Source organism: Neodiprion virginianus, chromosome 2 (assembly GCF_021901495.1).
Source record: "Neodiprion virginianus isolate iyNeoVirg1 chromosome 2, iyNeoVirg1.1, whole genome shotgun sequence".
In the NCBI taxonomy this organism is placed as follows: Eukaryota; Metazoa; Arthropoda; class Insecta; order Hymenoptera; family Diprionidae; genus Neodiprion; species Neodiprion virginianus.
Genome location: NC_060878.1, coordinates 20,821,876 through 20,838,399, shown reverse-complemented (window position 1 = coordinate 20,838,399; position 16,524 = coordinate 20,821,876). Strand labels below are relative to the sequence as shown.

General features: G+C 36.0%; 2 protein-coding genes across 8 annotated transcripts; both read left to right on the top strand.

The window, feature by feature from the left end:
• Positions 1 to 241: 241 nt before the first annotated feature.
• Positions 242 to 4,182, top strand: LOC124297754 (uncharacterized). Its single transcript, XM_046749066.1, has 2 exons — positions 242 to 451; positions 2,095 to 4,182. The coding sequence occupies exon 2, from the start codon at positions 2,131 to 2,133 to the stop codon at positions 4,180 to 4,182; it is 2,052 nt and encodes a 683-aa protein (XP_046605022.1). The 5' UTR covers positions 242 to 451; positions 2,095 to 2,130.
• Positions 3,363 to 12,879, top strand: LOC124299387 (uncharacterized). Of its 7 annotated transcripts, none has more exons than XM_046752602.1 (12): positions 3,363 to 4,577; positions 5,093 to 5,313; positions 6,455 to 6,490; positions 6,770 to 7,036; positions 7,152 to 7,214; positions 8,175 to 8,279; positions 8,449 to 8,523; positions 8,836 to 8,940; positions 9,194 to 9,226; positions 9,314 to 9,537; positions 10,520 to 10,679; positions 11,367 to 12,879. In XM_046752602.1, exons 2-12 carry the CDS (start codon positions 5,097 to 5,099, stop codon positions 11,489 to 11,491), a joined length of 1,410 nt encoding a protein of 469 aa, XP_046608558.1. In that variant the 5' UTR covers positions 3,363 to 4,577; positions 5,093 to 5,096; the 3' UTR covers positions 11,492 to 12,879. The 7 variants fall into 7 exon arrangements, with proteins under 7 accessions (XP_046608558.1, XP_046608562.1, XP_046608560.1 ...); XM_046752606.1 differs by having other exon boundaries at positions 11,348 to 12,879; XM_046752604.1 differs by lacking the exon at positions 6,455 to 6,490.
• Positions 12,880 to 16,524: the final 3,645 nt, after the last annotated feature.

The following is a 16,524-nucleotide window of genomic DNA, read 5'->3' as shown; positions in this document are numbered from 1 at the left end:
GGATATCGGAACCGAACGTAAGGATGAGAATGCAAAACAGTGACTGTATTAATATATGTAATCGTAATATATATCCGAGTATTTTTATTCTAGCAAAATTCTCGATGTAATATTTGGTCGCACATTTTCATACAGTGTTTCACCTATCAAACGAAACACAGGCATAGTATAATTAATAATACTAAAGCCATTATTGTATATAGTCGTAGTCAATAAGTGTGACTTCCGCTTCCGACAGCCATATTGTCATCATCAACTCGGCTTGCAGCATGGCTTGCAGGCATCATGGGAGACGTCTTCCCCGCGCCCGCCTTAGACGGTGTGATCCGCGGCCATCTGATGTCGTATCAAAATATAATTAACTAAATATGTATTATTCCACCCAGTGTCATACAAGTAACAACATACAAGTGAAGTAGTGTTATGTGTACAAGACTTGAGCCAGTATCAGGTAAGTGCACATTTTACCCAAATTCATTCAAACTTCTGCTGCGCGTCTTTGGCATGACTTGTTGCGTCACTGCCGTGCGAACTTCTTTACGAAACTGGTAGCCCGTGCATTGAACTTCTCCTGAGTAAGATAAAAAATGCAATTCTTTCCACAAAATTTGCTCTCGATTATTTTCTTTCGCCACCTCATGATTATCAGTGTAGCACGTTTCATTGCCAACTCCCGCTGCCCACTGCTACATTCGGTTTCATCATCCTAGCATCCAGCTATTCGATAAGGAGTTTTATGACCAGCCACGCAAATAGCTACCAACCAAAATAGAACAGTAACGGTAAAACAGTAAACATTTAAAAAAAATAGAGGTGACTAATATACTCATTTAGTTATTTTCGAATTTCTGGAAACAAGCACCCTCATTGAAACTCTAACACTTTGCCCTTGTCTTCACTTATCTGAATGACATGGCCAGCAAGTTTACATGAAGCTGAAGTTAGCGGCCACTTCTTTTGAAGAGAATAATACGGTACAGTTAAATATGTTTACGGTACTAGAAAAGTGTTAAATTTTCTTGAGATTTGCCTGGAAACCCCCTTGCGTAGGGGATTGGCGAATGGCGTGCACTACTTTCCACGCGGTAGTGGAATGACTGCGAGTTAGTGCATAGATATAATCTGCATGGCGTAGCGTCAACAGTTTTGAATCTAGTTGCAAATCGTCCTGTGAGTCAATGGCGTTGCAAGGCAACTGTCTTGAAGTAAGATAAAAACTGACGATGAGAATTATAGTGGAAATACACCAGCTTCCAGAGAGGGTTTAGTAATCAACATTAGTGCACTTGGTGGACTAACTTGGGCTACTAGCTTCAGCTTCATCAAGTTTACAAAGGTGCAAATTAAAAAAGGCTTTGCTTCTTTGGTTTATTGAGATCTGATTTATATTTAATGAAATATTTGTGCTTTCTCGATCCGAATATTTTGTACAAATAAGATAACAATTTTTGTTGCCACATTGCTGTGAATGCAAGGTATATTTGTGAACCATGGACTATGTCTGATCCACTAACTGCCTCTTATTTCCTTGATACGTAAATAAAAAGGATAAGGATTGCGAACTCAGGGTGTCTAGTGCTCAGGGAGTCTAGTGCTCAGGGAACATCTTTAAACAAGAAATTGATAGGCAATTTCATGTTCATGGAGGTTTCAGGAAATTCCCAGAAATTCGAGTTATTTCTGGAATTTCGGATTTTTTTCTCTATCTAATATGATTTTTTACCCTGGTTTTGTCAACACCATATAATGCAAACATTTAATTTTGATAGTATTTTATTTAGCCACTGTGGCAAATCTGCTCTTCTTAACTGATGGCATTATTGAATACAGTGCTATATTTGTGCGCCATGTGAGTTCGATTTACTCATCTACATTACACAATCTAGTCATTTAAGTAGTAGAAGTGGTGTTTTTATTCAGAAAAAACCCTTATAAATCAGTGAAAAATTTGGAATTTTCAGAGAATTTTATATTTCTCAGTCACTGGACACCCTGTACACTGGACCAGAGTCCTTAGTTCACAAGTATAACCTTAATAAATTGACCGATAGTAATGCCTGAATGTCACAAAGAACCCTTATCTTTTATTTACAGATTATATGTGTGTGTATATTGTATATACTCATTGAGATGCCTAAGGTATTGAAAGATTCTCGGTATGTGACGAGAAGGCAACGAAGACGTCAAATTAAAGAAGAGTATCGGAAACTCTGTAATACCAATGACAATTCATCGATTCCTCGCCATATCCCAGCAACAGTTTGTACTTGTACAGATACAAAGTCTAATACAGCTGAGTTCAACAATGGTGGCATTACTGCAGACGTACAGCTTGATCCAATAGATTCCAACAATATTGCCTTAAGTGAACCTATTCACGAAAACCTCAATGATAATGTCAACTTTAGTGACAGTAGTGGTGGTAGCTTGCCTCAAAAATGCAAGCCGGACCCTAACATTGATAAATCAGACTTACGGAATGATCTTCGAAACTGGGTTGTTAATTGTTGCATCAATCATAGCAATGTTAATGCTTTATTGAAAATTTTAGTTAAACATGGACACGACGTACCTCTAGATGCAAGAACTTTACTTCAAACTCCTCGAAAGCTGGAAATTATTGATATGAGTCCTGGGCATTATTATCATTTTGGTCTAGCGCAAGGTTTAGTAAGAAGTGTTGCCAAGTATTATTCAACTGAAAATTGTCCGAAAGAATTACAAATCAACATTAATGTCGATGGACTTCCCTTGACAAAAAGTTCAGGCAGCCAATTTTGGCCTATACTAGCATCTATCGAAACAGATTTTTACACCGAACCCTTCATCGTCGGTCTATATCATGGTAATGAGAAGCCTCATGATAGTAATGAATTTATGAAGTACTTCACCGAAGAGTGTGATAGGATCATTGATGCAGGTTTGAGTATAGGTAATAAAACAGTTCCCATTAAAATTAATGCATTTGTTTCCGATACACCTGCGAAATGTTTCATTACTGGAACCAAAGGGCATAACGCTTATTTTGGCTGTGGGAAATGTGTGCAGGAAGGAGAATTCATTGATAATCGAGTGACATACCCTGAGACAACAGCAAGATTACGAACTAACGAATCATTTAGACTGAAAACCAATGAAGAGCATCACAAAAAAACATCTATCCTTGAAAACTTATTTATCGACATGATATTAGATTTTCCAATAGATTATATGCACTTGGTCTGTTTAGGTGTAATGAAAAAACTGTTACAGTTTTGGATCAAAGGAAACAAAGATGTTAGAATGACAAATTTTCACCGTAAACGAGCGTCAGATCTATTACTATCATTAAATAAATCCATATCAAAGGAATTTTCGAGAAAGGCAAGACCTTTGGAGGAAGTAGATCGGTTCAAGGCTACTGAACTACGACAGTTGTTATTATATACTGGACCAATAGTATTTCTCGATAATTTGCCGAGTGACAAATACAATCATTTCCTATGCTTGAGCGTTGCGATTCGAATTTTAGCGAGCCCTGAATACCACATAAAATTGAACGATTATGCCAGACAACTGCTACAGTATTTTGTTGAATCTTTTCCATTACTCTATGGTCACCAGCATGTGTCATACAACGTGCATAATTTGATACACCTTTGTAATGATGTAAAGTTGAAAGGGCCTCTAGATAAATTTAGTGCGTTTAAATTTGAAAATTATATGCAAAAAATTAAAAAGTTATTAATAACATCCAGCAAGCCTTTAGCACAACTTATAAAACGTCATCAAGAAGAATGTAAAATCAACGTCCAATCTGAAAAATTTGAATATCCAATCATAAAATATGCAAACATTGAAGAGACCAGTAATGGCAAAAAAAACATTCAATCTATTCGGTATCGTGATTTTTTTATAAGTACAAAAATTCCTGACAATTGCTGTTGCTTAAAAGATGGTGCAATTATCGAAGTATCGAGAATTCATCTCGAAAATAAAATAATATATCTAACAGGTCAGAAATTTTTAAACCCGAAATCATTCTTCAAAATACCATGTGAATCTTCAAAAATTGGAATACAACTTGTTGATAGACAGCATCAACTTGTGAAAGTTTGCATTTCCAACATTAAATTGAAATGTCTAAAATTCAAATTAACCGATAGTGAAAATGTGGTCACTCCATTGTTGCATCATTCATAACACGTAAAGTAATTATAAATATCATAGTAAAAACACAACGTCATTCTTAAATTCACGATTTATCTATTTTAAATTTCCCGCTTAGTCCCGCGTGTCACAAATGTTCGCGCTCTCGCTTTTTCTACAGATTTCCGGGCTGGCTGGTGGCCATATTGTTTTATTACGCATTTCGGTCGTAGCTCCCACGTGTCCAAGTATTGAAGTTTCGCATTAAATAATTTAATTACTTGAAATACATAGATCGATTGATCTCGATTAGTGTTATTGCGTCCAGTGCAGTCAGTGCAGTTAGTGTTGTACGCAGTCATTACGTCATTCTCACGATATATTCGGACTTCAATAATCAACCGACTGATCAGAATTGGTTCTGCCGGTTACATCTACACAATCTATAGGTAATTTTATTTGAATATTTTCCTATATAAATCGAATATCTTTTTTCATCGATGCGTCTATTTACACGGTTCCGTGATCCTATTTAAGTCACGTAAACGGGCACGTAACCTAAGTAGAGTTACGCTAAATCTAACCTAAAAATTCACAAGTTATGCTTTGCGGGTGACAGACACCGGCATCGTGGCTTCTATCGCGCGCGCGTGTATTTTCGACATCAAAGATTTCGAACTCATTTTAACCTCTTCTGCATGATATTTTACTCAGATGTAAAACTTACACGTGAATTGCGCGACTGATTGTGAGTGTCCCTCAACCATGTGGATAGCCGCCTCGTTTTGGGATGCTCGAAATTTACGTATACAAATTTTTGCAATTCTGTACATAACCGTCCAACATGCGATAGCCAGACACAAGCCGCAAAATATACGTAGTTGGTGATCGCTTTATCGCTGTTAATTATGATTAGACGAACACGCTATGATAATTCATCAACTGTCCTCTTTTTCCATTCAAGAAACATGCCGTTGCCCTACGCTGTTGTATCTTTTTCAAATGATGATTCTGACGATGAACAAGTGACATCTGAGGTCCCGAGTTGTTGGTTAACTCCCAACAATACAAAATGCTGGTGGCCTAAGACAAAAAACATAAGTGCATTCATGGTTAAAAAAGTATTGCCCGATACTGAAGATCCTAAGTGGGAATTGTACGACGTCATATTCGAAAACTATTTTGGTAAAGTTTCTATTTATTTATTGTCTTGAGCAATGATCAAGATAGGCAAAAATCTGTCGATTAATTATATCACAGTCGATGTTTTAAATTATATCATCGTAAACTTGCTCGATTTAACAGTATTGTTGCGAATACAAGTCAAGGTTTTTTCATGGTGGATGTGCTCGAAAAACTTCTACTTTACTTATATGCTGGTTTTCTTTAGAAGGTATATACAGAAAATAGTTGCTTAAATGAAGCCTTGTATTCACAAAAATACAGATGATTATCAGGTCATGCGTAGTTGGGTAATAGTTAGAAAAATTTCCTGAATACCATACCAATAAACATTAATATTAATTTTAATGTATTATGTGTTTAGTATTTGCATTATTAGTACATATTTCCGATACCGTAGTTGTTTTACTACCTGAAGTTCTGAATCTTCATTTGAACGAAAATTTAAAGAATTTACCATGTTATTTTGTCAGCCAAAATTCGGGAAAAATTGAAACCTGATTTCAACAGTAGAGTTTAATTTTTTGACACTTCAAGTTTCAATTTATGGAAAATTTTAGTAAAAACCAGCCTAGTATATAAACCTGTTGCAATTTTCGTTTTAATAAAGGTTTGGAATTTCAGGCATGTAGCTTTTATTCCATGAGAGTATTAATATTGTATATTATTAGTCCAATGAATCTGAAGATATTGCCTTCAGGTCACACATTTGATTGGGTGAAGAGCTACAGCTTGTTAATTATAAACAGCAGGTGTCTATAAGACCTGGAAATCTGGAAAAGCTGGAAATGTCAGGGAATTTGTACTGTCTGGAAAACTCAGGGAATCTTGTCTCATTTCACTAAGTCGGGAATTTTTTTCGAGTCTTCCAACCTTTTAAATCTCAAATTCAACGCCTCAAACATCAAAATTTGTTATCACGCTTCCCAATGCATGTCTTCACAGTCATGGGAAATTGATAATATTATTATAAAAGTACAGCACTATTTTCAGATAGGTCTCTAACTGAAGTAGCACTGTCATGATCTACTAATACTTTCGATTGCCTGTGACTAAACAAATGTTACATGCAAAACAATGGTCAGGGAAAAAAATTAATTTGGTACTGAAACACCTAGAAAAGTCAGGCAATTTCTGATTTCAGATTTGATGGCAACCCTGATTAACAGCAGAGATAGTGGTATTTACATGATCAGATAAAGTAAACAAACATATAATTATTTGGACATTTACCAATAGCTTGAGAGTCCCAATAACCATATGTTTTTTATCAACTGGATTGGTCAAAAACGTCAAGTTACTAGGACTGTCCAGCATTAGGTTCATGTCTAATGATTGGTTCATTTACCTTATTTGCCGTGATTTTCAGACTCGTTTCTTTAAAGAGAATTAATGACCAATATATTTTCAATTTTCGTTTTGTTCTCAATTTATGAATATATTTTTTGTTTACATGCAGAGAGTTTGGAAAAAGCCAGAAAAAAAGCTGAGAGTATTTCATCAAGTGATGAACAAAATATACCAGATAGAAAACGGATTCAAAGAAAAAAGAAATCTATGTCACAAAAAAAAATTATTGGAAATTCAGACAGCGAACAAGAAATGTCATGCAGAAACATGCTTAAAAAAATTCCTGATCTACCACATAATTACGTCACTAACAACAGCATGCAGTTCGATATTGAAAATATTCCTGTTATTTATGAAGAGACCGATGAACCAAAAGGTATATAAATCCAAAGTCATGCAGACAAATATTCATCTTCGTACATACAATGAACACATGATCAGGACTAGTGTAATTTGTCCCATTCTACATTTGTTTTTCTAATCCATTTCAGGTTATCCATTAACACAAACTAACATGACTTTTGACTGTCAGGCACCCACATCAAAGAAATCAGGTACACATTTTTGTATACAACAATTATTCAACACGACTGTGGTTTATGAATGACGTGACAAACACGTAGAAAATGATCAAAATTTGGAGTGTTCTAAATAAAATCGCCACTTGTAATTTATAATGATCATTATATTGGTAGAAATTATTCTCATGTGCTTTTGAGCCTTTGATGATGTTCATGGGTACTCTACATTGAAATAGGCGAACCCATAATTTTGTCATTGAAAGATTTTGTTGCGTAAATCAGTTTTGAAGCTAAAAAGTTATATGAAAATTTATGTGCTGTTATATTAAAAGTCACAAACTGAAAGTCACGAGTTTTTTGTATTTTGATAATTATATACGTAGTTTATTATAACATCTTGTATTAATTTGCTCACAATGTTCAAAAAATTAATTCATAAGAAAAAAAGAATCTACATTTTTTTTTCTCATCATCTTTTCTGTGTCCTTCAATCTTTGTATAACAAAAATTTGAATAATTTATTGAAATTTGAAACTTTCCGGAATTGATTATTGCCCGCGAGAATATATGTTTATATGAGATATGTTTTCCAATAAAAATTTCCTGAATCAGAAGATACATAGCTAAAGTATCCAGCATCTTGGAAGCTCGAGAGCCCATGACTTTGATGCCTGAAATAGATTAGTCTCCTGGTATTTATATTTCGAAAATTACTAGTAAATGAGTATTCCAGAAATGGCTTTCTTAAATGAGCTAAGACCTGGTACACTATTGCATTTGAAAAGTGAACATACTGTTTAAACAGCAATTAATTAAAATCAAGATTGTACAAGTTTCTGGTAATAGTATAGCCCCCCCAGTGCACTTCCAATTTTTGGCATTATCATCTATCATATTACTGCAGTTTTACTATAATTAATGTAACCTGATGAGTAATCAAAATACTTCTGAGATACGTGTAGTGATTAAGTTGACTGATGACTTTCATTCTAGACTCCATTTCAATTAGAACACTGAATTGCAGTCCAGTAAAGACGTTTTGTGCGTTTACAATGACATCATCAACCGATAAGCCTCACGAAACATTAACACAAAATGGTAATTTCTTTCATTCTACTTACAATTATAGTGTTCGTTATCGATTTTGTAGAAGCAATAAGTTACGTATCAAGCTCAGTTGTGAGCAAATAATCGTGCATACACAATGCACTTTATACGTTTCTCACACTTGCGTATTCTCATGTTCATATATACTCTTTATTGTCAGATTCACTTAAAACCACACGCAACGTCCCAAAAGTGTTATCGCAGCAAGTACTTACCAAAGCTCCAATTGAAACAGGTGATGTCAACTACATAATATCATGGCATGATATTTCTTGGTCTAAAACACCTTTAAAAAAATCCCTGTAGTCTGTATTAGTTTGTCAATTCGAAAAAGTTTTTGGGGGTTCGAGGCATTTTGCGTTTATATAGTTAGATTGTACCTGTTGGGTACTTTTCAGGTCCTTTTCCTTCTCTTTACTTGGAACACGCCTAGAAGCCGTAGGCCTTGAATCACACAAAAACTTTTTCTTGCCCTTTTACGAAAATACTGCCTTTGTAGCATGTATTTCATAAAACTGCATAAAAATATCGATATTTTTATCTACAGAGCAGAGATTACTTGTAGCACCAAGTTCATCACTACCAGTATATGATGCAATAACTACCTCTTTGCCATTGTACACATCTAACAGATCAGATGCGTATACACAAGGTACCTACATTTGTGACCATCTCATTGTCAGTATAGCACCGAGACTGTAACTACAAAAGAAGAATTAATGTAGTTGTAAACTGTATGTGTATACGACTGTCAGTGCCACCAAACTTGTGATTCAGAACTAGTTTTGGAAAATTGGCATATCTGTTAACAATAACATGAGGTTGATTTCCCTGTAGTTAAATCTCGGTGCCATCATTCTGACATTTCTAAATTTGTTCTAATATTTCATTATGGTATTTTATAGATAGGTCCGAGTCTTTGGTACGAATTATTGAAGGTTTGTATTATCCTCTACGTAATGAATTAGTGGTCAGATATGACAGTCTTATTGAGTAGCAGAATAATCAATCGTATTTTCCTACAGATAATTTTAATAAATTATTCAAAAAAGTTGCTGAAATAGCAGTAGAGGTAAAATCTTTGACAGCAAGTTTGAATAAATTACAAACAAGATTTCATGATGACACCGACACCCCTGCAAGTGCTGAACTGCTCATGATCACAGATTCGTTACCATTTCCTACAATTGATAAACTGAAGGACTTTGAATACCAATTGGAAATAAATGCTACCCTAAAATCTAGTGTGGTGAGTACTTGAATAGTGTTACTCTTGTTAGCTCGAAAATTTGATATTGGAATGACAGTAGAACCCTTGAGTTTATGGTAGCTCAAATCGAGAACGATTCTTTAGGAAGGTCTTAGATTAGAAGACTCAATGTTTGAGAGAAACAATGTCAAGAAGCTAACCGTTTCTATTATGTATTAAATTTGTACAAACGTTATCAATGTGGTAGCAGTTATAAATCCCACTGGATTTAAGAACTCGCAGCCCATTACCCAAGAAACACAGAATAATATCAACTCATAAAGTGAAAGTCAGTACACAGCTTCAGCTGAACGAAAACGTTGTGAAGCCACAGACCGGACGTGAAATATCTGTCTGAAGTTTTGATGGATCGAACTTGATCCGCAATTCAAATTTTCGTTGACTTAAAATACCAAAAACAAACAGCTAATTCAGATTAATTGTTAATCCCAAGTCCACGGTTTCATTCCTGCAAACAATTGTCTAAATTAAGTTCTTTGCTTTTCGACATTTTGCATTAGCGAGAATTTGAGAATAATAAGTTTGATCGACCAAAATTTCGGAAACATGGTGAAATCATTTTTGCCTCCTAATTAGGTAATTGAAACAGCTCTTATTTGATTAAATCAATTGGCTTCTTGAAATTTTCTTACTGTATATTTTGATTTTCAATTTTCAGAAGAAAGCAACTATTATGACAAAGTACGGCCATTTTGGATCATGCTATGTATAAAATTACGTGTTATATGTATTCGTTGCACTTTTTGCTATTGATTTTCTCCCTACATTGAAGCGTAAAACAATTTGAGAAATTTCATGATAATTTCTTACGTCTGTTTAGAGGTTTTTTTTCTCAGAATATATGCGAAAATGAAATCCCAAAATTATATAAGTATGAAGAATGTACGAACTAATTTATTCTTCAATTTTCTTGAATTTTATGTCATAGAATTGATTTGTTGACCATTTTGAATAACCGTAGGGATCATATTTCAAACGAATTGGAGGTAGCGGAGCAAAAGATACTACATTGCGTATTCTTCGAAGAGTTTTCTCAAATGCAGTGGCTCAGAATTGTTCCTGGTTGGGCCTACGTGATAATTTTTCAGTCCAAAATTTGGCTATAATAAAGATCACCAAAGGTATTAATTATCAACAATCAAGTAATAATCAATTCATATGATAAGAATCTTAAGATTGAACCTCAGGCAATTTTTTTTGCCACTCATGTACACACATACAATTGAATTTTACGGACAGCATTCTTAGTTATTAGAACTTACATCAAAGTGAAGTACTCATAATCTTGTTGTAATGTTGCTGTGCATGAAGTAGCACTGGATAGCTAGTGAGTGCCGAAAATTATCACAGAGATGAAACGATATTACAAGTGTGTCAATAGCGGCCAATTGCACATTGCACTAGTTTTCAGATTTTTATGTCTCTATAAACAAATTTTTCTTTACATTCAGCAAGGTTAGAGATTGTGTTACGTTATTTCATTTCAATGCGATCTGGGAAGTAATTTCTGCACAAAAAATTCGGTAGAGAATTTAGTTCGCTAAATTACGTATATTGGGATAGTGGCAAGGGGCGAGAAAAAAATCGCATGATGTTGAGTCTTAATTATGTATGTAAGTACAATATATGCTAGCAATAGTTATTGCTATTGCAATTAATCTTTGCGATACCACTAAAGTCTTCTTCACTTTGTAATGCCATTGCAGAAAAATTTCACCGCGAAGTGGATTTATCCAATGTAATTCATCTGATTCAGACTCGGAATGTTCCTTTCCCTTATAAAAATTAGATCTATTTTTATTTCCTAGATGCAGTAATGGTGAATTATAACATGACGGACAAAGAATTTGAAGAAACTTGCAGTGAGTGGTTCCGTCAAGGAAAACAAAGATTTATCAGAGAAGAGAAGGCGAAGGCCAAAGCACGAGCATAGAGGAAGCACGAGCAATCGCACAAGTTCATACTGTAAATTAACCACAGTTCAACGAATTGGAGTCAATCTTATATTTAATTTCAATTTATTCTTGTTTTACAACTTACATCTGTACTGGCTCAAGTTAATTCATGATACTCACCTACAAACTGCAATTCATATAGATTTTTAAGTTCATTTGATAGCTTTCATACCTTCATATATCTTAATCTTAAATAGTTTGAAGCTAATTTCATACCTCGAATGTTTACGGTGCAGTAGTTTCACATCAAAACCACAATTGTATCATGTTTACCATGTACTTTGTGGTTTTGTAGTAAAACTCCATACTAACAGTATAAATATTGTCCCACTTTCCGGTGATGTGAGCAACATATTCGACATGGAGTTGGATAGAAAAATTATAAACAAACTACACGGAAAAATGATATAACGGTAGTTACCTTGCGAAGCCACTATATATAGCCTATACGTTCATTTTGAATTTACGTATTTTTGAAAGGATTCCAATTCTTGTTTTATCGCGAAATATAATACCATATAATACAGCCACAAGTTACATTACAGGCACATCAGTGTTGACTTGATTCCACATAGGTTATCTATGTACCTAAGTAATTTTTTGTTTAGTTCCGTATACGTTTCATAACGTAAAAGTCAGATACTGGTTGTAGTATTACTCTTTTTAAATGTTCATTATCATATGATATGTAAAGTACAAAATACCCTGGTGGGAATTTCTACGAATTTCTAGGGAAATTGGAACAGTTTTCATTGAAAATTATTGTTTTTTTTTTTTTGTAGTTTATCAACAAATTGTAGATCCCGTGGTTCATTTGAAAAATTGTAGATTTTTGTAGTGATTCAGAAAACCTCGTTTTTGTCAATCAAATTGGAAAGAACTATAATTTTTTTTATAAAAACCTAAACTTTAATTTTCCTTGAAATTCGGACTGATTAAATTTTCAGTTACGTTCTTATGGCAATTTTTTTATTTACTTTTTCCTATGGGCCGTTCGAGTCCTCAGCGCTTATTATAGATTGTGATTGATATCTACTATAGTACCTAAATATTGTTACTTATGTGATACTACGGGTGAAATTGTGAGATTCTTATGATCTCCAAGAACCATGTTAAGTAGTGTGTACTTATTTCTCGCTGTAACACGTTGAATTTTGATATTCTATTACCTGTATTATATTAAGCAAAATACGTATAACGGTATTGTATACCCGTTTCCCTATTGTCACTTGTATGACACTACATCTTGATTTTCTAGATTCTAGTACCTTTGTTATTTTGTTATATTACTCATTTCTAGCTGGTTACTTTTATGACACATGGTATTTCGATATTCTGGGTGGTAATAAATAATCTTTTCCATATATATCCTCGTATTTATGTGCTTTTTTTAAGCAGCGTGCACGTGCGCATAAAATGAATCGCCGGATGTTACACGGAGTAACAGATACGTATTAAGTACGTTTATTCAATGGCTCTGATTTGGATGTATTACGCAGCAGTTATGAATCTGAACTGTCACTACTATATACAACTGCGCTGGATGCAAAAAATAAGAACATAAATGATACATAACGGACTTGCAAGGGCATGAATCTCATCCATATCTGTGATATCTTTGATACGTATCTCTGTTCTGTACCTGTTACGTAGCTGCCATAATGGTTTGTGGCGGACATAATAGAGTACATGTACGGTACATGTAGAGCACATGTGATGTAGCTGTGATTTCGGAAGGAACAAGATTCAAGTATTTGTTACGTTACTGGTATATGAATGTGCTGCCTGGGTTAATAACGAAGTAAATTCAAGTAGAGAATGATTACAAATTATAGAAACTAACAGATAATACAAAGTCTCCAGTTTGCGGTGAGTGCGAGAAGGAAGGGAGATAATATTCGGTACGATGAAAGACAATTTCGGAATTAAGACAAATAATACTCAAGAGAATTGATACGCAACATACGATAAACCAAAGAGACTACAGACAACTACGATCAGCGGTACTAGCGGAGAAAATAATGAAAAAGATGTTATTGGATACGGCGCAATACTCCGAAGTCAAAAGAACGACGAGCGAGACCGCGCGGCGATGTAAGATCGCTCACGCGGTACACTCACTAAGATAAATTAATCAAAGATAATAGGTAAGGAAACAGTTATGAATTAATCAGAAAAAATATAACAAAACAGTAATGCTCAATAGCTAAGGTAAGAATTGATAACTCAACAGAACACGCTGCTATACAGCGATATTAGATATTTAGGTATTCTAGAAGATAGAGATAATAAAATAAAGCAATAGTCACTGACAATGCGTAAGTAAGAGTCAATCAGTCGCGAAGTTACTTGAAATAAGGAATAGAAATTGACAAGATAAGAAATAGTAGAGAATAAGGTACGAGCGCAGGTGGCTTACGCAGACGAACTGCATGAGAGAGAGAGAGAGCGAGAGAGAGAGAGAGAGAGAGGGGGAGGGGGAGGGGGAGGGGGAGGGGGAGGGGGAGGGGGAGGGGGAGGGGGAGGGGGAGGGGGAGGGGGAGGGGGAGGGGGAGGGGGAGGGGGAGGGGGAGGGGGAGGGGGAGGGGGAGGGGGAGGGGGAGGGGGAGGGGGAGGGGGAGGGGGAGGGGGAGGGGGAGGGGAGGGAGAGGGAGAGGGAGAGGGAGAGGGAGAGGGAGAGGGAGAGGGAGAGGGAGAGGGAGAGGGAGAGGGAGAGGGAGAGGGAGAGGGAGAGGGAGAGGGAGAGGGAGAGGGAGAGGGAGAGGGAGAGGGAGAGGGAGAGGGAGAGGGGGAGAGAGAGAGAGAGAGAGAGAGCGGTACGAGGAATTTTCATAGCGATAGCAACAACACGTCTGTTATTATTGAAAACTGAACGTTGAGTGTCAAGACGAGCGATGATCCTGATTTTCGTCGTGCTGCTATCACGTGATTCCGCCTCAAATTTGCGTTATTCTAATTGGGCCAGCAGGTCGTGTAGGTCTGGTCTACAGGTAGGCGGCGATAATCCCTCTCCGCTTGTTTGTCCTCTTCCTCGACGACAGGTATCGAGGTATCGGGACGTCGGAAGGTTGTCGGAGATGTTTACCCTAAGCTGTGCTGTATCGTTGGTGAGAGGGGAGGTCGTACCGCTCATCTGTTGCGATGTGAGGTATGCGATAATATTGCGTCACCGATCCCTTGGACTTGCGACCGATTGTACTTCACTTCTTGCTTTACTGGTACTCCCCGTTCTAGCTATTTCGTTTGCACTGCATCTCGGCCCTCGCTCATCGGAGCCCTCATGCCGGAACGATCTTGTGGTTATGGCCCTCGACCCGGATCCGCACACTATATCCACCAAATGCACGTGGTCAGCATAGTCTAGCCTATTCCACGTCACAGCCCTTCGATAGGACGGTTCGTGAAGAGAAAACCGTCCTCTATTTGATAGACAACGACTTAGTAGGTGTCATGGTCGGTTCAGCTCCAGGCTGATAAGTATCGTCGACGGGTAGTTTTGTTGTGTTTTTGACGCACAGCCCTATACACCGTCTGGCGATGCATCCGAGAGGTAAAAGCATTGATTCGTGGTTCGGCTCCTGGCCGATAAGTCTTAAATAGTTGGAAGTACTGTTTGTGCATCACGCACGACCCTGTTCACAACTGAGATAGGCATTCATCGGGAGTGGTTTCAGCGGTATTCGTTCGTCTGTAGTCAGTGGTGGTCGCTGTTGAGCTTGTACGTGACCCCTGTCAGGCAGTATCCTGTTATCTTGAAGCGGAAGTCTCGTAGATGGCTCTCGTAGCGCGTTACAAAATTAGGAAATAGAATAGAATTAGCTTAATAAAGAGAATTTCACTTGAAAATAACTAGTCGTTCCTTTTGGATTATTGGCCTTAGACGTGCTTCGGTTATTCTTAGCGATATTCGTACGTAGGTAAGTGCGATAATTAAACCATGTGACGGTGTATGAAATACCACGTTACAGTATATATGAATCAATTTCATCAAATAAGAGGATAAGGAAAAAATTGATCATTCATGTTTCATTCTGATATATATATATATATATATATATTTTATAATTTTTAATTCACTTTTGAAGACAGGAAAATTTTTGAAAAAAAAAATATTTCACATGATAAAATTTGCCAAAAATGAATATAATCATCAAGAAAATCTTATATATTTTCTGATTATTTGCTCACATGATAATTAGAATAAGAATATCATTTATTAAAAAGAAGCCATTCAATGTACTCCATGTATTGTTATTTGTAGCATCTATACAATGGATTAGAACCTATTGAGAAGTTTGAAGAAATCATACAGATAAATAAACAATCAATCATTCAATTATATATTTTGAATTTTCAAAAATTAAGTATCCATCAATTTAAGATAAAAAATTAATCGAGATTATTTGTTTTTTTTTCATCATAAATTATTCGATTCAATTGCCTCCATTTGTATTTAATTATATTAATGTATTATTTATATATATATTGTTACAAAGGGTGAAATCACCCCTTTGGCCCCTCTTTAATGATCTAGTAGTCGGCATAGATAAAAGACGTTTATAAACCTCTTATGTCTTTAAAAAGAATAAGGTTGCTGCGCCAACCAACATTATTGTAAAAACAGTCTTGTTTCAGACTTTAAACGAGAAACACGTATATTGCATTAAAAGCATTTATCACGATATTTTTGTTCCCGCCTTTGATTTGATAATAAGTAAACTCGCGGATCCATATTTATCAACGTAACGCCTAAAACGTTACAATTGGTGTCAGAAGCGGGATCTTGAGTTCTTATTAATCAAGTTGATTCAGTGCGTGAAATAGTGAAATAAACTATGAGTAGCGGTCGTTTAACACGCTCTCGTCGTCGGGAAAGTGGCGGTGAAGAACATTCTATCACCGAAAATCCGCGGCTTCCCGAGTCTATTTGTGCACCTTCAGTGGACTCTTTACCTGTCCCTACGATGGTCTCAGTTTCACAAATCGACCTACTAAAAATTATGAGCCAACA

What these genes read in the sequence shown, in the direction of transcription:
- LOC124299387 (XM_046752602.1), top strand. Translation starts at nt 5,097, where the DNA reads ATGCCGTTGCCCTACGCTGTTGTATCTTTTTCAAATGATGATTCTGAC. An exon ending in CAAAGCTCCAATTGAAACAG is followed by an intron (nt 8,524 to 8,835) that starts GTGATGTCAACT and finishes TTTTATCTACAG; the next exon opens with AGCAGAGATTACTTGTAGCA. An exon ending in ATCAGATGCGTATACACAAG is followed by an intron (nt 8,941 to 9,193) that starts GTACCTACATTT and finishes GGTATTTTATAG; the next exon opens with ATAGGTCCGAGTCTTTGGTA.
- LOC124297754 (XM_046749066.1), top strand. Translation starts at nt 2,131, where the DNA reads ATGCCTAAGGTATTGAAAGATTCTCGGTATGTGACGAGAAGGCAACGA.